Genomic DNA, 25,631 nt, shown 5'->3' with positions numbered 1-25,631 from the left:
GTAAACAGCAGTCGACTGTATGGGTGTTTCAAGATGAACCCAATCCAACAAAAGTTGTTCGCGCTCGAAGCACATCGAAACAAATGGTCGCCTGTTTTTTCGGGAAAACTGGTCATGTGGCAACTGTGCCTTTAGAGGAACTTAGAACGGTCAACTCTGAATGGTACACAACAATTTGCTTGCCAGAGGTCTTCGGTCAAATACGGAAAACAAACAAACGCCGTCGGATCATTCTTCATCAAGACAGTGCCAGCTGTCACAAATCTCGTCTAACAACCGACTTTATGAACAGTCAAAAAATCGAATTGATGGGTCATCCGCCGTACAGTCCTGATTTGGCACCCAATGACTTCTTCTTGTTCCCGAATGTCAAGAATAAATTGCGTGGACAACGATTTTATTTGGCGGAAGACGCCGTTGATGCGTTCAAAAACCATATTATGGAGGTGTCTCAAGAAGATTGGAAAAACTGCTTTGACAAATTGTTCGAACGAATGCAAAAGTGTATTGACCATAAAGGAGAATACTTCGAAAAACAATAAAGCAGTTTTCAATGCCAAATTCCTGTTTTTTCATTGTTAGGCTCAAAATCTAAATAGTGACACTCGTATGTATAGCCTTCGATATCTCGGAACCAAATGTAGTTACAAACATGGAACTTGGTGTAACTAAATATATCCATATCTAAATAAAGAATAGGCTTATTTCTAGAAAAGTTTCTTCCGTTCACGGCAACAATCAATCCATTTGATATTTGTCGATTTCTCGGAAACCCTTGTATCGTCTGTTCCAGGAGTCTGCGTAGCAAGCGAACGAAAACAAGTCTTCTGCGCAAGTCAAGACTCGAGAGGACTCGACCAATAAACGAGTGAAAGAAGTGAATGCATGCAGGGGGAAACGCGACTGCAGAGGCCAGCATTGTCAAATTTGTAACGTATACCTTGGGGTTGTGCCTGGAGTATTACAAAAGATTGGAAAACGTGTAATAAGGTCCGTATATAACTCCCCTCTAAGGCATAGTACAAAATCTTGTGGGTAGAAGTAATGAACGCCGGGTATAACGTTCACTTCTATGTCTCTCGCAAGAGGTATCAGACTATGCAGTGCTTCTAAGAATAGTATGGAAATACCGTGAATAGCAACATTCAAATGCATCATCATACAATGGGCAAACAGCTGCAAAAGAAACACTATTATTATAATACAGTATTCAATCTTGGGTTACCTCCTAATACTCATCGAGAGAAGATATGTGAAATTTGGAATTCATATCAAGGAAACAATACCGTTTTGAAATTTAACAAGAAGAACCATTTTATTCACCTAAATCTTCTCCGTCTCACCATACATGTGAACATAACAAATCATGTATACTAATTAACTTCATGTTGCATCATTCTTCTCATAGCAACTATTGCAGAAATACTTCATTCATTAGTGCAATGCACATAAAACACGAACTAATCTTTAAATGTTCAACATTTACTTAAATTAGTTTAATCATAATTAACACAATTGCAAGTGCATAAGCACGCATAACATTTGCGCCTGCGCAACAATTAATGATTCTCTTTGGTTCGATAATTGTATCACAATACAACAGTTTCGAGTGGTATCGAATGTACTACCTTCATATAATATATTAGTAACTCATTCATAATTCGCAATTTCTTATCTCATGCCTTCAGATAATAGACACTCTGCGTAGGGAAATACAGATAGTGCAAAATTGAAGAGGCATAACGTACCTCTATACCCTGCGTCGCTATATATGGTGCTTCAAAAGTCGATGAACCCAAATAATGTGGCCACAGCGATGGTAGTCAAGTTCAAAGGTTCACCCCCCAACACTCACACACACACACACGTAAACCCATGCTCCTCCTTTTCATACACAGTATAAGTAGTAATTTTCCATTAAATCAAATGTTTACACTCTATTTTATACACTCCAACAACCGTCAGCAACTCTTCAATGCTCACTTTGTACTCAATACAAAGATACTTTTCAAACCACCCTCGTATTAATAAAATTAGTAAAACAGAATAACTTCTTAGTTTTCCTAATTTTTAGATACGCACCCATCCCTTAACACCTCCCCTCCTTCAAACTTCTATGCACATTCCCTCTAAAATTACTCTCAAGGGCCTGATATAATGGCAAGTCTGTCAAATATGACTTGACAATTGCTACATACCCAACCTCATATTGAAAATTCTGTAAAATCAACAAACCGACCAATGCTATGTCTCCTAGAGTACTGTTCACAACTTTGGTGACGACTATCCTAAATTTAACGAGTCAGTAGTTCTTAGCTATTATTAGAATTCTATGTCATCTATTTTTTTCACGTAATTTGACATGGTGTGACTGGAAGAAGATAAGATTTTCATAGAATATGCAAAGGATGATTGATGATAATATATTTCGCAGACGTGAATCATATAGATAAGATTCTTCTCTATTAGACAGATATCTAAACTTTACCCGTTAATGCACTTGACTGAAATACAAACCGAAAATTATTCGGTAAGAAATAACGTTGCTTTAGATCAGACCAGTAACGATGAAAAATTATAGCGGGGGACAGGGGAAAGGGAATTTTCTGAAGGTTAGTCACATTATGAGTAAATATCATGCGAAAAATGCATATTTGGGCATATTTATTTATCTAGTTTTCGTGTTTGCTGTTGAAGGGGTGGGGGTACCAGGAAAGGAGGAGTTAACTGGTGCACACACAAAACAAAATGACTATGATTCCTAAGTAAGTCCTACGAATTTTCCTCACTATTTATCAAAATAACAATATGACGCGGAAGATTATTTAGTTGAATTTCATTTACATTTCTTTTCCTTGTGGCACTGATCGACTAGCATTGCATTATAAATCAATATGCAAAGCAAACATGGTTTATTTGAAATAGCTAAGTAAAATGTCGTTTACACATTTTTTTTCGAGCACAAATTCTTCCCTTGAATAGTTCATTTAAACAGCAACTCCGTGTTACATCATGTGCAGGGTTGTTAAAGGTCTGGGAATTTTAAATAAATTCAATTCCGGTCCAGGAGAGAAAATCAGCAAGCGCAAATGGGTTCTGGACCGTAAAGTACCTTTTATCTGTAAAGAATTTCAATTCTGTCCAGGAACCTTTTTTCCCGATCAATTTAAATTCGGTCCAGGAACATTTTTTTTCCGGATTAGTTTAAATAGGGTCCAAGTTCGGTATTGAAATGAAACAATACGCATCTTGGAACAAATACGGACCTCACGATAAACAATTATCCACTTGTGAGCATGAAAGACTAATCCAGGTGCTGGCTGTCTCGAGAATCTAAGGTACAAGGCAGAAATGGGCGAAACGCAAACGCTACAGTTACCACTCTCCATATAGCCCCATTCTCTCGCGCGCGATCCTTCACTTGGTTGTAGCAGCACTGTTATAATAACGGCTGGGGACACAGCGGCCTCACGTTACCTCTACGACGGTTCCTATTGGCTGCGGTTCCTGGATCGGATGCCGGAGCAACACGTGACGGGTTTGTTTGAACTCAATGTGACGCCATATAGTCCATTGCGTTATGTACAGTAACTCTTCGACAAGGGAGTTTTTGAATCTGGCCTCAAGAGAACAACAGCGTTTTGATTTATTCCCTGCGCTGCGTTTTCTACAACCGCAGTGTGACATTCCAATGTAAAACGTACTCGCGGACATTTTTAGAAGGCAACGTTTAATCGGTCAAGTCTGGTCTGTAATTGTAAATAAATTCAATCCCGGACTGGGAGAGAAAATCAGCAAACGTAAATGAGTGCTAGACAGTGCATAACCGTTTCATATTTAAATCATTTCAATTCGGTCCAGGAACCTTTTTTCCGTATGAATTAAATTCGGTCCAGGAACATTTTTTCAAGAATAAATTTGAATTCGGTCCAGGAACCTTTTTTCCGGAAGAATATCAATTCGGTCCAGAAACCTATTTTCCCGCATCAATTTGAATACGGTCCAGGAACATTTCTTCAATGTAACAATACTCAACTTGGACCGAATTAAAAGTGTGCGAGATAAAATATTACGGTCCTGCAGCGGAACCGAATAGAACCCATTAGAATTAATGGGTACCTGGACCTTAAACAACCCTGATCATTGGTAATATTAAATAAATGCTCTTGGCGTTACAGTGGTTTATCACTGTAACGTCATGCAGGATGATGCAATCGGCTCGGGAATAAACTCAAAATTGTTAACGTTCGCGAAGATATGATTACAGATTTTGAAAGCTCGTATCAGTTTACATATTTTTATACGCAATGGGTGTACGCCAGGCTCGATAAACTCGCTTACACTTGTAGGGACCAGCGTATGGTGCGAACTTCCCGCCTGTACATTGCACGAACGCGACCGGCGAAGCCTCCTGCCTCTCCCCCTCTTTTCCAACTCTCTAAGAACGCCCCAGCACAGCTACTCGTTCTGCAGTCCACACGTGCACCCGAGAGCGCTCTCTCACAAATAAGGCTGGTTGCCCAGGACTGTTCGAGATCTTTCATAGCTTGGAAATGACAACTGGATAAATATGTAGTATATATGAGTAAAATGTTGCATGCTTTTGTTAAACTTGAAAAACATGTATAACAGACAACCTACAATATAATAAACTACATAAAGTGTCGTTTATTGCCTCTTTAAATTATTATTATTTTTTTTACATATATCATACCGTGCCACGACCCGAGTTCGTTGATTCTTTGCTGCGTCACACTTTCTATACATTCTTGTCTACGTTCGTCAAAACTAAGCCCCATAAAATTTTATTGTTGAACGACGATGTCAAATTACGGCTCGGTAAAATATGACTTCAGAATAAGTCTCGAGACTTCCTGTTGTTAGTGCACGAGAGTAATCCATAAAGGCATTTTATCAGGTTCCATTTCGTTATCTTTCCTCATGTGTCATCTAAAACTAACGTCTTCAAACTGGCTTTAAAAATTCGCAGATAACAAGACAAATGCCATTACAATGTATAATCTTGTCGCTCTTCAACTTTTTTATTAGGTCATCGAATTGCACAACTGCGACGGAAGTAAAATTAGAGAAGGCACCGAGAGGTTATCGTGATTGAATAAACGTGCCTCGTTCTCGGGCTCCATATCTAAATTCTATTCTCGTCTCGAAGAGATAAGCCTCTATATCGGCTCAAATGTTGTCGCATTTAATGCCTCTTTGTGTTCATATATAGTAATCGGGACTGGACCTACAGTGTAAAGTTGCTACCGAGTAACTGTGCAACGTGAGCCTCCTTGATAGTTCAGTCTTGTAATCAAGGGGTCCAGGGATGGTTGTATCCCTTCATTACAATAGTCTTAGCCATTCCGCTAATGTGGAAGCTCGAATTGGATGAAGGGACACACATACACACACACAAAGACACCTACACCGGACTTCCTTGATGGTGTCATGAGTTTTTTTTGTTTGCTTGTTAGAAGCCCACTTCTATGAAGATATAGGTTAATCGGGACTGGACCTACAGTTTAAAGTGGGATCCGAACCACCACACGCTTACACCGCATATCCAACCAGGAACCCTTGATTACAAAGCGACGACGTTATCTACGCCATCGGCGAGGCCAAATGCTGTAATGGTAACAGTAAGCTTGTAATCAGGTTCCGGGTTCGATCCCCGACACTGCACAGTGACAAAGTTGGTTTCAAGTCGACTTTATTCTCGGATAGGCTAATCGGAACTAGCGTGAAATTTACCTCCGGCGGGGATCGAACCCGGGAACCATCGATTCTAATGCTTTCAGGGATTCCCACTTTGCACAATGGTTCGAAGGCTAGAAGCTCTACCACAGAGTTACAAAACTAAAACTAATAGTTTTCCACATCAAGCAAAACTTACAACTTACGTATAAAACAGCCCACTCATTGGGTAAATATGAAAAAAATCGATTAAAAAAGGAGTTTTGATTTAGGCGAAAATGTCGTATACCACACTTTCTAATACCAAAGTCTCGAACAAGAAAACGCTTGATAGCAAGTCTCGGTTAAAATTGAAAATTTGTGCGGTAAAGAAAGAATACAGCATTCTTCACTCTGGATGTTCCATAACTGCTCAAGGTCGGTTATGGAGAAAAAAATAAACAAAACCGCTTTCGCGGTGACGATTGTCGTGCCATGGAAGATATAACTAGATTGGACAGTTCATTTTTATTATTAGCCATTAGCTCTATGCGAGCCCAGTAGCTGCTAAACCATTTCAAGGAGAATGTGTGCTTCTAGCACATCCATTGCTGTTGTTCCAATCGTGATAACGAAGACGTGAAGACTTCGTTCCTCAACAATGTGTAGTTCTTTATTCGCTACTTTGTAGGCGAATTGATTGATTGATTGAGTTGGTGTTGTAAGTCCACTTTATGCACAATAAGGCTAATCGATACTGGAGCTACAGTTTAAAGTGGGATTCGAACCACTATGTGCCTCCACCGGATACAAGGCGCCATCGAGGAGGCCCCTGTAGGCGAATTGTCCACTATTTTCATTCAATCTGTTTTCAACAGGATGATAATCATGAATTTAAATAAAAACAGCAATAATATTTACTTCACATAATCAGAATTCCATTCCTTAAAACACAGACAAAAAAGAGTATGAAAATAGCGACGGACAAATTGCTTATTTATCTTTCACTTTGGTTGCACATTACATCATTAAAATAGTAGGTATATAATAACTGTTTTTTGTATATGTAATACGAGAAGTACTATGACTCTTAGGGAGCTTTTAGACCGATGCGACAAGCGACGGAAGGTTGCATTTATTCCTGAAAGTTGGTTTACAAGCGACACGTGTACTCTACATACCGATAATACCGTCCGTCCATTTCCTTGCGAGGCCGAGAGATAAGGATAAGTGTGGCGGGCGACGCTGGCGGAAATGCCGACATTTTCGACCAGTAACGTCCCGCTTAAGTTTACCCTCCAAAGCGTTTTGCTTCGCTCGGAATTGTTTGGAGGTTTCGAACGTGCAACACTGTATCGAGATTACGTTGCAGGCTAAACCGTTAAAAGTCAATGGTTTTCGTGAGCATTGCTTGCAATCTGAAAGCTCCGAGCTTGAGTTGATCTTTCCTTCGCGACTACAGGTGCCCTGGACAGAGCTGCGAATGGAGTGAGGAACAGACCTTGAACCAAGAGCGTGTTAATTTCGTACTGTGTGAAAGAGTGTGAATTTTGGTTACTTGCTGTGCTACTTCTTTGTGTAGTTGCAGTGTGCGTGTGTGTGTTGTGTAGAAATGAGGCGATTGAAACGATAACCGCAAAGTTCACGTTAGAACAAATAATTTTTATGTATGAAACTTACGTGAAAAAAAGACTCGTGTCGAGACGTGTGTAGACAATTTGCACAGAAATTCCCTGGCGTTTCACCTCCAGGTAGAGAGACCGTTAGACGTCTTGTCCTTACATTACGACAAACTGGATCGTTAAATTTTAGAACCTCTAAACAAAAACGACGGATTCTAACCGAAGAAATACTCGACGAAATTGGGACAGCGTTACAACGCTCTCCAAACAAACCTGTAAATTTCATCAAACGATGCCAGGAATGTGTGAATGTAGGTGGATATCACTTGGAACAACTCATAACACAGGTTAGTGCTCGTTTTGCAATATTAATATAAATATCTGCATACTAAAGATATGTCAATAAAAATAAGCGGGACGTCACTGGTCGAGAATGTCTGCATCTCCGCTAGCGCCGCCCGTCACACTACTTCCGATCTCTCGGTCTCGCAAGGAAACGGACGCACTGTATTAATTCAATGGGGGTATCAATGCTTTCACGAAGCGCCGCAACGTTTTTCCAGCTTTTGTCTTACACGTTCGGCGCTCCATTTGCTGCCCCCTCCTCCCTTCACTATTTTGTAACTACAGTTATGCCGAACTAAACCTTGAACATTTATCCTTCCCTACCCAGTTTCTTCATAAAACCTGTATTTCCCCTTTCTTGCATTCATTTCTAGATACCCCCATTATCTACACCTACTTGGTACTTCATCAATTGAAGCATACTCTGATAAGTGTCGTACTGCTGTAAACACTTATTGCCACTTCGTTTGCAACGACTTTCTAACGCACAATGTGGCAAGCATTCTCAGTGAGATTGCCTCTTATTTTAATTGCAAAATACTTCATTCACAAGTGAAATTCAAGATAATAAGACTTCATGTAAATGACGAAGAATAAATGGACTGCGAAAAATGAGTGGGCTCTATCATCTGATGCAGAATATATGAATACATATGTTCAATTCTTGCATAAAATTCACATGCGAACTGGACACTTCAAACGTTGCATCTATATCAAATAATATTCCGAGAGATAATCTCTCCATCTAGAGTTTGACAAATTTTACTTAACTTTTCTACGTTATACTTCCCATCGAAAATATTTAAAGGGCTACAAATAACAGATCCAGGTTTTCCAGTAGGAGCTACTGGGTGTTACGGGTACAAAGTACACACAGCAGGAAAAATGTGAATGTCTTTAACAAATAGTATGACCGATTATAATTAGATATGCACAGTAAGGCTAATCGGGACTGGGCCTACAGTCTAAAGTAGGATCAGAGCCGCTATGTGCCTCCACCGGGTATCGAACCCGGGACCCCTTAATTCCAAGGCGACGACGCTACCACTGCACCATCGGGGAAGCCAATGATATGGAAGAAATTTCGGACAAATAGCCATCACAGCTCCTCTGTCTAAGTTACCGATGACACTTTAACGCTACCGCTGTTCAGTCTTGCTAATGACGCGTCAAACTTCTTCTTGCAGCTCGTCGGTGGTTGGCGGACCATACCTTTCACGAAGCCCTAAACCAATACAAATGTAATGTTCTCTCCTGGAGTGCAGCATAGTGTTTAATTGAGTATGGTGAATAACTATAAAGCTCGGGGCGCAAGTTCTTCGAGCGACTTTCTCGTCGGTGAGTGACGCTTGCTGAGCGCATCAAGTCCCATCGCCGCTGTTTTCTGTCTTTCGAGACCGGAATCCGCTACTTCTTTTTCAGGTAGCTCCAGAATTGTCATGATGCTGGGTCAACATCGATCAATCGTGGACCTCCCACAGAGGATCGAATACGGGACCGCTCTCGCCCAAGACGAGAGCAATAACCATTCGGCTAAGCGGGTGCTCAAATCTCTACATAATTGCTGAATTGTTTTTTCATGTGTATTAAAAGTATTTTTCTTAAATTACTAAAAATAATAATTTGTGAACATAATTTTATCAAGGCTATGGATAACCTATCTGGATCAGTTCCGTGGCTTGACCTGATCGAAAGGAGTGGAGAGGATGGGGGTATTCATTACGATTGATTGATTTGGTTTATTTTACTTCGCACTTCTGCCTCTTTTAGCTAATCGCAAAGATGAGAATGAGTGATGACATGAAATTGATGAAGGGACAACCACAAAGCACATCCATGCCCAGGCCGCGATTCGAACCCGAAAATTCTGGCATTGTAGTGCGCTGTGCTAACCACTCCGCCGCGGAGGCCGGCATAATCATTATAAGTTTATTTCGCTGTTGGCTTCTAATCACGAGATTCCGGATTCGACGGTGGCATTATCATGGTCTAAAATTCCCAAAGGGCGAGAATTTAGCAAAATGCCAATGAACCTAAAAACATCCCACACAAAGTTTAGGACCCGAGCTATATTTTCCGGCCGTACCCCCACGCGTTTTTATTTTTCTCATCAGTATTGCACGCCTAGAACATAGGCATCCTTGCCGTACATGTTCTATGACCCTAAACGGGTCTGATCACTTTATTAAACAAAAAAAAACACCCTTTTTCCTAAAAATAACGGTAATTTTTGCAAATTTTGGACAGACTATGGAGGCATTGCACAGTAATCTGAAGATGAATAAAATGGACTGGTGAAATCGACGATAGGACAAACACTATAACACATGTACAGACACCTGAAATAAAAATGGGACACCTTCATCCTGTAATACTCGCTTCCCCGCAAGGCGTTATGTGTGTTGCCTAACTCTACAGGATAAGTGGATTTTAATAGCAAATTTTCAATGGCAACTTCTACCACAGTTAGGCAAGCGGGAAGCGAGCATTTCAGGATGTAGATGTCCCCTTTTCATTTCCGGTGACTGTACGTCTTATCTGAGAAGTAGCTCAATTTTTCTCGCAGTTTGGGGACTCTGGTTTTACTGCATTTTGGAGTCTCGAAGCAAAACCGAGACTTGCAAGGCGAAACGGGTGATAATACATCGGGACGAGACCCTGCCATGTCTCCTCTCATCAGCATCCCTAAATACGGGATTTTTTTTACACCACTTAAAAGATTCTTGGATTCTTTTTCACAATTTCTTTCACTTTCATTATATCCGCTCCCTCCAATTTTCATTTATCTTGCATAGATTAAGCATCTCTGACGTATGAATTCTGAAGAAACAATCTTGTCGATCTGCGATCATTCGGTTGGATTATGCTTATCTGCCGACTAAACTACTTATGTAGCTATTGCAAAAAGATGAGTCGGTTATTTGTCAAGGATAAAATAAGATAATTATCATCTCCACATCAACGATCGATTGATTATTTTGAGAGGGGAGGAGCGGGGAGGGAGAGATGATTTTGTGCTCTTTAATTGTTGGTTGGTGAGAAATGTTCTTCACTTGTCTTGGAACATTCGTTCCCGTAAGATCTAGTTAAGCACAGGAGTCAAGATGCATCTGAAATTGTTCATCGTGCTGATTGCGGCGGTCTGCGCCTGCTATGGTGCCCCATGGGGAGAAGAAGGTATAATTGTACACCACAGACGAGGTAAATTTACCTCGTCTGTGCATATATTATGTAGACGGAAGTGCTTTTTCACATATAGTGTGTCGGCGAAATTGAAGTTATTCTTCGCGTTTGTGATGGTTCTGTCTCGAACATCTTGGTTGTGGCAGTGATATATCGACTTGTATTCGTGGAGTGCCGGGTTCAATTTCTCGCTCGGTGCTTCCAGTGTAAGCTGTGAATCTAATTGTCAATAGTTTCTTGCATAACCTGAATTCTCACTTAAAAGATCTTCAGTAATTTGGCCTAGTACTGCGTATAGTTTCTGAACAATTGCAATATATTTAATGACCCACGTTCTCATTGTGCAATGATCTTATGGGGTTACATATGTTAAAAGGGGTCAGGTTTGATGCTCTAGATTACGGGCGTTCGGCAGAGTGGTTAGCACAAGGCGCTACCAAGGCAGGGGTTCCGGGTTCGACCCTCGGACTGGGCATGGGTGTTCTTTGAGAGTGCCCCTTCATTAATTTCAACATATCATCATTCATCCTCATCTTCGCCATTGGCCAAAAGTGGCAGAAAAATGACGCGAAATAACAAAAATCATTGTCAAAATAAGACTGACCGGAAAAGAGAAAATGGGTCGATGAGAGTTCTGAGCTGCCAATGAACACTCGCCAATTGGGACTAGACCTACAGTTTAAAGTGGGATCAGAACCACTATGTTACCTCCAGCACGTATCGAACCCGAGACCCTTTGATTACAATGCGACGTTGCCACTACGCCATCAAGGCGGCCACGGAAATATCTTAAAGCACGACTTAAGACAGTGTTTAAGACAATCACTAAGTTTTTCGCCGAATCATACTCAACAAAATATTTCGAAAATATCTGTACTTGTTTCTTTTTTCAAGTTGCATTTTCGTTTCGATACTTCAATTTTCTAATGTAACAAAAAAAAAACGCGCGAAATCAAATCGTTAAGGATGGAAAACATTGGATTGATCTTGGCCATCAAGGGACAGGTGGAAGGGTTATGTTGTTGCAGCCATAAACCTTCGTGTTTAAGACTGCCAGAGAGTTAGTGAGTTAAGGATTTGTAGAAAATCAGGACATTTTTAGTCTGAAATGTAAATCTGTCCATTTTACTGTCTAAAGAGAGGACATGTTCGGGGAAAAGGAAACGTATGGTAATCTTGAATCAATGTCTCGACAAATGGCTTTGATTGATTGATTGATTGATTTGTTGTTTTAAGTCCACTTTATGCACAGTAAGACTAATCGGGACTGGACCTACAGTTTAAAGTGGGATCCGAACCACTTGTGCCTCCACCGGGTATCGAACCCAGGACCCCTTGATTACAAGGCTACGACGCTACCGCTGCGCCGTTGGGGAGGCCCTTCGACAAATGGCTTACACTGTGTTCCGGGAATCTCTGGAGCAAGTTACTGACAAGTTACTGACTCAATGAACACGTGAGACGGGAAGTGAGTACATGAAGGGGAAAACGAGGCTGCAGCTACCAGTAGTTTTAATCAGTGCGCACTGCCTTGCTCCGCGAACTCGTTTTCTCCCCTTCACTGCCGTTATGGGCGGCCTTGCCCCACAGATTCCAGACACAGAGTGTAGATTTGTCAATGAGTGTTGCCAACACCACAAGGGAAAATTGTCGCAGCAAACACAAACGATCGATTTTCTGAAGCACCTTACATAAGGTCATCCCGAGAAGGCGATAACATCAAATAGAAGTATTTTTGTTTTGATACCTTACTCGCCGACAGCTTTTCTCTCTCTCTCTAGATTGCCCTGACTTATCAAAAGACTAGAACTACTTAAAGGGGAATCGTCCAAGTGGAAATTTCTGAGATCATCCACTGTGGGAATCGAACTAGGGTCTGACACGTGGCGGTCAAAGTTCCTAGTGACTGTGTCACCGCAGCTCTATTTGAAACCTATGTTTAAGTTTAATTTTAAGTATAATTTATGCACAGAAAGGCTAATCGGGACTGGACGGGATCCGAACCACTATGTGCTTGCACCATATATCGAACCCGGGACCTCTTGATTACAAGGCGACGACGTTACCATTCCGCCATCGAAGAGACTTTGTTTCGTCCATTTACAACTGCGTTTCAGGGCATAATAAGCTTGCATAGCCTCGAAAAACTATTTCGAATGTTCAGACAACAGCGAAAGCAAATCACACGAACATTCACGTGAATGTGAATGAAACAATTCTAAGCAGATGTAATTTTACAGAATTTGGAATTTCAGAGCAGTTTTTGGAAAGTAGAAGAAATGTAGAAAACTGCTTCGCTGGCGTCGGCCTATGGCCCATCCGAGCCTTAAAACCTTGATTCTCGGTCAGTGCTTTCCTTTGGAAACACGTGTGCGCGGTATGGGTACGAAGTCATGATTACACACACACTCAATAAATATTAAGGGAACTTACTTTTCAAAAGTAAGCGAGCTAAAACAGTAACAAGTTCCGCGTTTCGACAACTCTATTTATAATTATAGTTTCGTCCAAAGTGTGTTACTTGAGACTTTACTTGCTGATTTAGCATTACTTATGGACATTTTCAGTGTAACCTGAAATATTATTTTAACTATATCACTAGATGCCATTCATTGTACATTAGCGTTTTGCAAAATAGTTTGTGTTAATTCGACACAATTTGCGATAAAATTACCTTAGAAGTTGTGCAAAATTGATTCACAAAAGTGAAACGGCCTCTGATTGGATACTTCAGTTATGACATTCTAATTCGGTGTTGATATCAATCGCCTGTTTCGCGCTCTTGAGTGTAAAAGTCTGAGATTTCATTTTAACCTCACTAACGATTTCCAAACTGGGGGTTTAGATTAATTTTACTGATTTTTGAGGAGAAAACGCTATGGGGAGCTTCTCTTTACCATTTGGCACGTTTCAACAGTAGCCTCAGGAGGACGATGAGTTTCAATCGCCGAACCTCTGAAGAAGCGATGTTAGAGCTGCCACTTTCGGCTAATCGCGAAGATGGGAACGAGAAATGACGAAATTGATGAAGGGACACTCACAAAGAACGCCCAGGCCAGGATTCGAACCCTGGAAGGTCATTTAAAATAGCGAGTGGGGAAATAAGTGCGTTCACACAGTGATTCCGTAGATCCAGAACTGTCCAAGTGTTCCCATAGTTCCAGAACTGTCAGTGTTTTTCCAGTATGACATACGATGTGTTGATATTGTTCAAGCTCTGATGTTTTCAGAACACTCAATAATTTTCGTGCTTTTCAGTCTAATAATCATTTTTGGAACTTTCCAATATTGCCAAAATTGTGAAGTAAGGTTTGGCAATAAAATATGAAAACTTGTTTTCTATTTTCTATGGGCTAGCCATGAACAAGAACTCAGGTGAATTAGCCCTGATATTAAAGAGTCCGCGCCTGCCCAAGGAGGTAGCATGACAGGGTGAGCAATAGCCCCCTCTTACCCATACTTGGCGACGCCCCTGCTGAATTAGTCATTTTCAAGAGTTGCAGTTCCCGTTACTCGAGAAACGTAACTGTTACTTGTTACTTGCAAGTGCACTACCAGCGACTGGTTACTTCCTAACACTGACGTGTGCGTGTCTTGGGATATGAAAGAAGTGTAAAAGAAAAGCTAATTTTCCACGTTTGCTAATATCATTTCGAATGTATTTCAGGTACGACACGCCCTTGCACTAGATTGATTGATTTTGTGGATAAAATACAACACACGCCCCAGAGAGGATCATGGAGTTTATTCCTGAGTAAACAAAATAATAATAATAATAATAATAATAATGATCAGACAATTCGATTAACGATGGCGGGGAAAGGACTTCCGACATGGGCATGTTTCCAATGTAAATAAGTGGAATACAGATCGTCACCGAGCTCATTCTCTCATAAAAGATCGGAAACGAAATGGATCACTTGAAATTTTTGACTCATATAGAGAAACAAACGTACCTAGAAAAGATTGTCAATTTCCTGGATCCTTTGGATGAAGATTCGCGGAAAATTAGTAGTCTTTTTTCGAGAGAATGTTGATCTTCAAACAGCAGTTTCGTGTTAACACTTCTGCAGGTTGAAATAAAGCTTACATAAATTATAAACATTGAAATACTTCAATTTTACAACAGTGAAATGTATAATTTTCGACACTGCGTACTCAAACACAGCCCCTTTAATTTTATCATATGGCTTAGAGAGAGCGTCGTCAGAAATTATTGTAGGGGGTAAAGGCCAGTAATAAAAGTAGAGTAGTAGAAATAATAATAATTACAACTGTTTAAATGTTATTATACAATAACTAATTACTAAACTAATTAAATAAACAAATATTATTCGAAATTTATTATTATTTATTTATTCATGCTATTCGATTCACAAGCGGAGTGCATATTCTGCACAACAGTTACAATACTGAAATGCACAGTTCTTGTTCCAAGTTTCCTTCAAGAAAAGACTTTAGAAGTTAGTAAAATTTTTACTAATAAAGTTTTCATTGATTACATTAAATTAACTTAAAATTATATTTTTTGGAATTCTGAATGATTATAAACAGTTCCAATTTTTAAATAGTCAAAACACATGTGCATTAGACAATTATAATCTTCGAAACACGTAAAATGTTTACATTTGATTTACTCCGGTGATGTAGTGTCGAATATAGAGCCTATTCCCTCGTGTTTGTGTCCAGTCTTTTCGCTTTACTGCTTGAATTCACTGATTTTTCCGTATCGTATGTGTCTGAAAACTATGCACAGATATCAGACAAAAAATATTTGTTCTCAACCTCGTGTTGTAACCAAAAGCCACACAATGATTGTCGCTTTTTCTTAAGACATTGCCTTTACCCCTTTGAACTCCCATGTTATTCTATTCAAAACCGGAAGTGAAGTTCCTGCCCGAGCCAAGGAAGCACAGAAATGTAAACATCCGGTACATAGCCCCCATACTGGTTGTAAGTTCAGACGCCAGAACCTCGTTAGTCTGTAGAATGCACTCCAGGATGCACTCCGTGGGAGATAGGTTGACATTTGGGTGCTTACGGAAAAGTCGCCCTTGCTTTTAAAAAAATTAGATCTTTCCTTACGATTGTAATTCCAGAATCACAACAGACGCAACGAGTTATCGTTAAGAGTTCTTACGATACAACGAAACATTGGAGGCAGCCACAATCGTTGCTGGTTCAAGCTAGCATGGTCGTATTCGAATCTGCAAGTGCACCGTTACTTTCTTAACCATTGGTTTTCTGTCCGAATCGAAAGGCTCCCGAGTAATACAGTTGCCACTTTTCCCGCCAGGTGTCAGTTCGAATGACACCCACGGCGCTGTGGAATCAGGCGCATAATACGGAAGCAGAAAGCAGATGCCAACCAAACTTCATAATTCTTTCCATCTATTTACTACTTAAATTGAAAATTTATCATGTGGTTTCTTCTTTCACATTTTTTTCTAAATACAGTGTTATCGATAAAATATCCAATCAGCTTCGAGTTTTAGTAGGTCGCCTATTCAATCAACAGCGCCTCTAAAAAGTGAAAGTTGTAATGTAGCTGCCGACAGTAGCATTGCAGCGAGTTAAAGCGTGAATCTATGCCGCGGATTCGGACTATAGCGGTATGGGATTTCGATGGGGGGACGGTGCTGTAGGCAGCAGCAGTTGCCGATTCTTTCTCATTCATAGGTCGCCCAACCGGCGCCTTGCAGGTCGTTTCTGTTGCAAATCGCCCTCGCAACAGATCGAAGACAGCTTAGTAGTAAGACTACTTTCTGAACGATGTCCAGTTCCAGAGAATACCTCGACATCTCTTGAAGGGGCCGGTGCGAGATAGTGCAAGCCACATTGTTGTACTTGTGAGAAACGAACCCCTTTTAAAAAATCCACAACCTACTTTACACTCGAAATTTTTTCAACTACTCACACACTGTATTCTAATCCATCAAAAGATAAGTCTTCACAATGTAACCGACTTGCATCTCATTTCAATGAAATGTTTTGGAAGTGTATGGTGAAAATGCATGTGGCTTGGTACTAAATTGTCCTGGCACACTTTACTGAAAGTTAATTTTCACTGTGCTCATCGAGATACGAAATGTGGGGTAATGGAAGTCCGACCCCTTTATGAAATTCATTTTTCTGAAGAAAACAGGGAACATAATTTTTTCGATCATAGCTATTGCTAGCTCACTGAATTAAACCATAACTTGACAGGTCTGGAATATTAAGGCTATGAGATTCCAGACAACAAAAGGTATGTGATTGTAACCCAGATGAACATTTAAAATATCCTTAATTGTTTATTGACTTGCAGATTTTAAAAAAAATTCTTTGTATATTCTAATTTAATCACAATCAATTAAAAATAACTTACAATTTATTAACTTTTTTTCCACAGAGGTAAACGAATATCAACAGAAATTGAAACACTTTGGTCAATTTCTACCAGATTCAAGCATCAGCTTCTATAAGGATTTAATTTTGAAAGAAAAAAGAGTACCAAAGGCGGCAGAGGACACCACCACAACAGGGTCGGCAGAGGACACCACCACAACAGGGTCGCCAGACGACACCACCACAACAGGCGCGCCAGACGACACCACCACAACAGGGGCGCCAGACGACACCACCACAACAGGCGCGCCAGACGACACCACCACAACAGGGGCGCCAGACGACACCACCACAACAGGAGCGCCAGACGACACCACCACAACAGGGGCGCCAGACGACACCACCACAACAGGCGCGCCAGACGACACCACCACAACAGGAGCGCCAGACGACACCACCACAACAGGGGCGCCAGACGACACCACCACAACAGGGGCGCCAGACGACACCACCACAACAGGGGCGCCAGACGACACCACCACAACAGGCGCGCCAGACGACACCACCACAACAGGGGCGCCAGACGACACCACCACAACAGGAGCGCCAGACGACACCACCACAACAGGAGCGCCAGACGACACCACCACAACAGGGGCGCCAGACGACACCACCACAACAGGGGCGCCAGACGACACCACCACAACAGGGGCGCCAGACGACACCACCACAACAGGGGCGCCAGACGACACCACCACAACAGGCGCGCCAGACGACACCACCACAACAGGGGCGCCAGACGACACCACCACAACAGGCGCGCCAGACGACACCACCACAACAGGGGCGCCAGACGACACCACCACAACAGGGGCGCCAGACGACACCACCACAACAGGGGCGCCAGACGACACCACCACAACAGGCGCGCCAGACGACACCACCACAACAGGAGCGCCAGACGACACCACCACAACAGGCGCGCCAGACGACACCACCACAACAGGCGCGCCAGACGACACCACCACAACAGGCGCGCCAGACGACACCACCACAACAGGAGCGCCAGACGACACCACCACAACAGGAGCGCCAGACGACACCACCACAACAGGGGCGCCAGACGACACCACCACAACAGGCGCGCCAGACGACACCACCACAACAGGAGCACCAGACGACACCACCACAACAGGGGCGCCAGACGACACCACCACAACAGGGACGCCAGACGACAGCACCACAACAGGGGCGCCAGACGACACCACCACAACAGGCGCGCCAGACGACACCACCACAACAGGCGCGCCAGACGACACCACCACAACAGGCGCGCCAGACGACACCACCACAACAGGAGCGCCAGACGACACCACCACAACAGGAGCGCCAGACGACACCACCACAACAGGGGCGCCAGACGACACCACCACAACAGGCGCGCCAGACGACACCACCACAACAGGCGCGCCAGACGACACCACCACAACAGGGGCGCCAGACGACACCACGACAACAGGGGGAGGAGGAGACTCAGATCCCACACCAACAGGCACAACTGCTGCTGGTGAACGAATCACTTTCTCTTACTTTATTGTAATTGTATCCTTATTTCTTCATAAAAAATTAATCTGATCTGCACTTCCGTGGTATTTTAATGTTTACAGACTGGTAAACAAAAGTTCTGACTACAACATAATACCTAATCAAAACAAATTTCATAGAAGATATGTTAATTTGTATATTGTGCGAGACTTTTACGAAGAAAGACTTTAAGAACAACATAAATATTCTGAAAACTACTGATTGTATTTACAATAGTGGCAAAATGTATATATAGTAGAAACAAGACTACATTGCTAGAAATTATATTAAAAACCACTGCACATATAGATTATGAAAATGCATTTTATATGTATATATTTAAAACTAATAATATTATTAAGAAATCATTGACTTTGTTTTAATAACTAGAAATTCTCTATGTAATATTCAAATATATGTCTAACAGTCTCAAAAGTATATGTTTTCAATAATATAAATGTACTAGCAATCAAGTGACACTCTTGAGTCGAGTTGGTAGTAGTTGAAAAACAGAAAACACCTGTGCTATTTTCCAGGACTTTTTCATTGGACTTTTATCGGCATTTTTCCTGAATGATTCAAATCAATGAAAATATATTTAGTTGGCAACATTTTTCTTGTTCTATGGCTTTATTTATCTCTCTAGTGTAAAAATACACTCATTTCTAAATTTAAAATACAGCTTTCGACATGGAATTCAAAACTAGACATAGGTATTGGCTGCAAGAAAAAAAGCAGGATTTTTTTTTGCATAGTTGTTATTTTCATATTTGAGTAGTCTTATTAAATGTATCTAAGTACATAGCATATTCACATTTAGATAACTATCGCAAATTTGTATATTATTTGAAAATAGAATATAATAATATGATATAAATTCTGTTTGAATTTGGCATGCGAACATTCATATAAAGCAAAATGAAAGAAATTAGAGAACATTTTTTAACACACCTATCAAATATACTTTCAATGGTACCAATCTAGTACATTTACTTTTGTGTTCAGCAAAATAAAATTGTGTGCTGACAATTGAATTAATGGCTGCTAAGCCGGTCACGGAGGAAGTTGTGATATATTTTGACTGCCTAGTGCAGTGGTTCTCAACCTTTGCGGAACCACAGCCCGGTGAATACTTTTTTTTAAAAAAAAGTTGTTCCAACAATTTAACTCATAAATACCTTTGCAAGCATTAATCCATATGCACCATCGAAATTATACAGCGTGTCCACAAAGTCCTGCTACCGTTACAATGAAACCTAACTCCTAAACTATATGAGATAAAGACATGCTGTTTTTTGCAACGTGTTCTGCAGCTCTCAAAGTTTTATTTACAATTACCAGACTCAGCATACCACACACATTGTGCCTTCTCCTGTGCTGTCGTCATTGTCGCTCACAACATAATCTGGAAAAAAAGAAATAATAATAATAATAATAAAATATACCACTACTTATTAAAACTTTGAGAGCTGTAGAACACGTTGCAAAAAACCGCATGTCTTTATCTCATATGGTTTAGGAGCTATGTTTCATTGCAATGGTAGCAGGACTTTGTGGACAAGCTGTTTATTAATAAATAAACAATGGCGTAACCATAAAGAGTAATATGCTTCCCTAATATCATAGTAGTAAAGTCGTCACCTTGTAATAAAGGGATTCATGGTTCAATACCCGGTGGAAGCATATAGTGGTTCGCATGGGCGTATTTAAGGTGGGAGTTCAACAGGTCCAACCCCTCCCCCAAACCCTTTTGGTTCAGTAAAATTACCAGATTATCTATTCTATCCTCTCGTTCATAAAAAAAAATTCTTCAGACTTATTTCATTCTCCTAAATTTGACACACAGGACGAGATACGAATGGGAAGGAAATTACGTAATTCCACACACCAGATGGGACTGCAATTTCCTGATAGTTTCGGAATTTCCTGCGATAAGAAACTGCATTGGTACTGTCAAGTCAGTTATATTTTTTTCCCTTCGAGTCTTCTTAAAGGAATTTGGTTTTTAAAAAGTCAGTGCAAGAAAACCAGGGAAACACTGTAACATTCTCAAGTTGTATGACACAAGATGGACAGAAAAGTGTCAATACTAGTAGCGTGACTTGTGGAATTGTATTCTTTAATTGTAGAAACTTTACGTTTTTCTGAATACAGTCAACACATTACAAAATTGCAACAACTTATTCCAAAAATGTGAAATGGCTACCGCTCATTTATTGAAACCTTGTGTCAAAATGTTGGATGGCATGGTTGATAGATTGGATTTTGATTGCCTGATCATACCTAGGCCTGCTATATGGCCCGGGCGATCCCGGAATGATATCATTTGCCCTGGTCTCCCGAATAGTTTCTTCAGGGTGCACAAATGTCCTGGACTCGGGTGGGAAAGAAGAAATGATTAAGACTATACTTTCCTTAGCCTTATTATATTTCAATGCGTAATATTAAAATGTTCATTTTACTAAATAATCCAACTGTACATTGAACTGCTCTTTCTCGATAATACAGGGGTTATCGAGATACAAGAAGATGCTGCAAAGATATTTGACTTGACGATAGCGCCGCCGTCTGCTAACAACACTGAATTTCAGTTGCAAATCTCTTCCATTGCATGGTAAGCTGTTTACTGTAAACAGTTAGTGCTTGGGTGCCCGCATTGTCCAGTCCGCAGTTCTCAAATAACGTTTCGACATTGTGAGATAGCACCTTAGTTCATTATGGCACCGAAAAGGAATTGCAAGATTAATGATAAACTTCGAAGTGGATTTCTTTTTTTTCTTTTTTAAAGAAGTATAAAAATAATATGATAATGGACATGTATAGGCTACATACACACAACTTTGTCGAGTCCAGCACTCCCCCTTCCCCCACTCCCCAACAATCTTCCGGTCCGCAGTATCTCGGATTTTTCACAGCAACATGTCTGCACTGGGGATCAAACCCAGTACTAGTATTACCTCTATGCCACTGCACACACCACGCACATGCAAGGCAAAAACAAATTAGTAACACGATGCAATGGCCAATTTCTGTCTTTTGGCTGCTAATTTACTTGCCAGGGCAGATGTTTTTTTTACAAATTTTGCAGACCTTACCTATATGTAAGCTAGATTATGAATACGTGCTGTGATATCACTATCCTTATACCGTCGCTTACCTATTCATACAATATAAATATAATGATTTTAATTTAAACATTATTATTATTATTATTATTATTATTGTTATTAGATACTTGGTTCGGATCCCGCGCCTTGAAATATATTTCTACATACATGCCTGATAATAGGGGTCCTTTAACCCTTAAAGGAGCAAGATATGTTCCAATTGCCAAAACAATATGACACATTACTAGAGCCCGGAAGTTTGGCAAAATGCCTCTTTTTATCTACTGCATATATTGATAAAATTTTTCCGGATATACGTTTCTCATGTTGTTTCGAATGTTTTAGAAGCCTTTTCATTTTGCCTATTTTGCCTATTTGGGACCCCACTGCCTATTTTTAATTATAATGCCTTTTTTTGCCTTTTTCAATTAAATTTGACATTTTTTTTAAAAAAAATGTGTATATAAATTATTTTTCTCCCAAAAAACGTTGTTGGCATTTATTTTTCTTTCGTTTATTATGTGAATCATTTTCGCCTTATTTAAGTAATATTGAACTCATGCATGTTTCAACATTGCTGAAGGAGAAAAGTGTGAGAAAAATGTATTTCATGCTCAGTTAGGATATTGCCTTTCGGTTAACATTTCCTTGTGCATGATTGACTGCTGAAGTGGACAGGTTGATTTCGAACACAAAGAAGATACGTATTTCTGAAATCTCCCTCTCGAACCCGAAAATTTAAGGAAGTTGCATCTGAGCTTAGTTTTATCAGCAGCTATATATTATGCTAACAACCTTAAAAAAATCAGTAAGGTGATAGATGCTCTTCCAGAAAATAAAGCGGCTTCAATTCGTGAAGTGAAAAAACTCCTGTGCTATTCAAGTTTATTTTTGCACATTATGGTTCATTCCCGGAGACAATTACAATTACAGAACTTAAAAAAACACCTTGTAGCATCCATGAAAATGTACGAGGAATCTATGCAGCAGATGATGGAAGTGCCAGGAGAAAAGGGGTCAGCTGTTGCGGAAAAGTACTAACGGGTAGTGAGTGCAAATGAGGACTTGAAACAATTGAAAACAATTTGTGATATTCTAAAAGGTGAAAATGCTGTTACCGAAATGAGTCCAGCTACATTAGCTTGTTTTATGTATGCTCCAATAACTTCTGTCGAAGAAGAAAGATCATTTTCTATTATGAAAAACATTCTCTCTGACAGACTACTATCAATGAATGTTGAGTAATTAAAAAAAAAACACCTTGTAGTTATGTGCAATCAAGACGGAGAAAATTGAAATGCTCTTCCCAATGTAGATTTTAACATGTTGCCAGAAATTATAGATAAAAGTAAGCGACTTCCAAATGTGCCTTTTTTCGGTTTATTTTGTCTTTTTTTTAATTTTTAGTGCCTATTTTCCACATTACAAATGCCTTTTTGCCTGCCTATTTTAACGAAAATAAATTACACATTACAATCAGACTACTTGAAACTCAAATATGACAAAGTTATATAAAATTTGTAAATTCCTGTTGCAAAGTTGCCAATTTTGTTGTATCCTGAGAGATACAAATTTCATTTGTGGAAACTTTTGACAACATAGCGCAATATTTCTTTTAGGATACAAAAGCAGAACACATATTTGTTTCTTTTTATTCACAAAATGAAAATTTGGAAATTATTTAATTATTATATGCTATTGCAATAAAAAAACTTAGCCGTGGTAGCTCCGTCAGTACGGCACCTAACTATCACACAAGAGGGCCGGGTTCAAACCCCTGCGAGTGAGAACCTTTTTTTTTTCCACCTGCTCAAGTGGCTCTGGTGACCACCCAGTATGTTTGTCCTTTGGGGCAGTTTTTGTATCTATCTTTCGTGCCCCATCCCCCCCCCCCCCATGATCTAGATATCATCCTATCGGATATGAGCCAGTGAGCAAGTGGTCTCAAAACAAAGGTGGTAGTGGTTCATATTCTAGTTGGTGGTGATGGAATATCTTCAAGAGATGCCTGGACACTTTTCTTTCTGTTCTCAATTTACGTCGAAACATCTTTAGCGGATCATGGCAACCAACTTCCAAAAATGAAACATGGGGACAACTAATATAGACTCACAGTGATTTGCAGTATATTCATCTTCACTTGAAGAACTTCCCAAGTCAGAAATTCTGTCAGGTGGAATGATACTCATAATTTTTCCTGGCTTCTAAGAGTCTCATAAAACATGCAAAGTTGAATTTTCTAAAAAAAATATAATGAATAATTCGAATTTGAAAAGTATTTTTGTACGCCTGTATGGTAATATAAAATCTGCCATTTCTGTAAGCATGTCCATTGAGGGGTCAACTCACTATCTTGCCATCAAAGGTTCTGGATTCGAATCCCAGTCAGACACATGTGATCCTTTGAGAGTGTCCTTTTATAAATGTCATCTAATCATGAATCACATTCAGCACCAGCATTAATCTGCAGGAGTCCTTAGAAAGAGCGTTTCTTGGGCTAACAGCAGACGTCGCTCGCACACTATTGCCGAATACTCTCGTGTCGTCTGCTCTTCAGTCGAACAAACAGGCCGAGGTAGCAAGAGGCAGAGGTCACTTACCCTTCCAGAAGAGTGCAGCGCTCAGGTCTATGGCTCAGGTGCAACCTAACTTGACAGTGACGTCGTAACACCATTGCAAACTTACAGCGTTCATACTTTCACTGTATGCATTCGGAAAAAAGAAAAACAAGGGAATGAAATTCAATAGATTAAGATACAAGGGAAAGAATTTCAAACTGTCACAATGCGAGGATTCTTGCAGAATACGAGGGCCACTATTTATATTTTGAGCCTTGGCAACACTGATTGAAGTTAGGCGCGATTTGACGTTTGCACGGAATCGTCTGGCATTATCGACCATAACGTACTTCAAATGTTTTGTCAATAGCTTCATTTGTGTTGTTTATGTTGCCTTGGAGATTGCGCGACAACAATAAAATGGAATTAACTCGTGAACATTTTCGTGCGATGATTTTTTACGATTTTTTCGACGTGGATTATCAAGACAAGAGTGCATCGATCAACTTACTTCCACATTTGGCGATGAAGCCCCATCCTTTGCCACTGTGAAACGCTGGTATAACGAATTTAATCGTGGCCGCCATTCGCTCACCGACGAGATTCGCGAAGGTCGTCCAAAATCAGTTGTTGTTCGAGAAAACATTGATGCTGTGCAAAACCTAATACTGCAAGATCGTCATGTGACATACTGTGAGATTGAGGCAACCATAGGCATTAGTTCCACCAGCATATATCAAATATTACATGATCATTTAGCTGTGAGAAAGGTATGTTCTCGTTGGATCCCACACAATTTGACAAAAACTCAAAAAGACGCTCGCGTCAATTGGTGCAAACAAATGCTCAATAAATACAATCGTGGTGCTTCAAAAGACGTATATAAGATTGTAACAGGTGACGAACCATGGATATATGCATATGAGCCAGAACGTAAACAGCAGTCGACTGTATGGGTGTTTCAAGATGAACCCAATCCAACAAAAGTTGTTCGCGCTCGAAGCACATCGAAACAAATGGTCGCCTGTTTTTTCGGGAAAACTGGTCATGTGGCAACTGTGCCTTTAGAGGAACGTAGAACGGTCAACTCTGAATGGTACACAACAATTTGTTTGCCAGAGGTCTTCGGTCAAATACGGAAAACAAACAAACGCCGTCGGATCATTCTTCATCAAGACAATGCCAGCTGTCACACATCTCGTCTAACAACCGACTTTATGAAGAGTCAA

At 40.4% G+C, this 25,631-nt stretch overlaps 1 protein-coding gene across 1 annotated transcript in view; it reads left to right on the top strand.

Annotated features, from left to right (window-relative positions):
• The window catches only part of LOC145994482 (uncharacterized), a 60,722-nt gene extending 41,373 nt beyond the window's left edge, over positions 1 to 19,349 (top strand). The window contains exon 2 of the mRNA XM_083130617.1: positions 17,308 to 19,349. Within this exon, the coding sequence (XP_082986743.1) occupies positions 17,308 to 18,753 (1,446 nt within the window). The 3' untranslated portion in view covers positions 18,754 to 19,349. The remainder of the gene's footprint in view (positions 1 to 17,307) is intronic.
• The last annotated feature ends 6,282 nt before the right edge of the window (positions 19,350 to 25,631 follow it).

This window comes from Lepisma saccharinum, chromosome 10, assembly GCF_977018435.1.
Source record: "Lepisma saccharinum chromosome 10, izLepSacc3.1, whole genome shotgun sequence".
In the NCBI taxonomy this organism is placed as follows: Eukaryota; Metazoa; Arthropoda; class Insecta; order Zygentoma; family Lepismatidae; genus Lepisma; species Lepisma saccharinum.
Note: the sequence above shows the minus strand (reverse complement) of the source record. Positions and strands in the feature narration are given on the sequence as shown.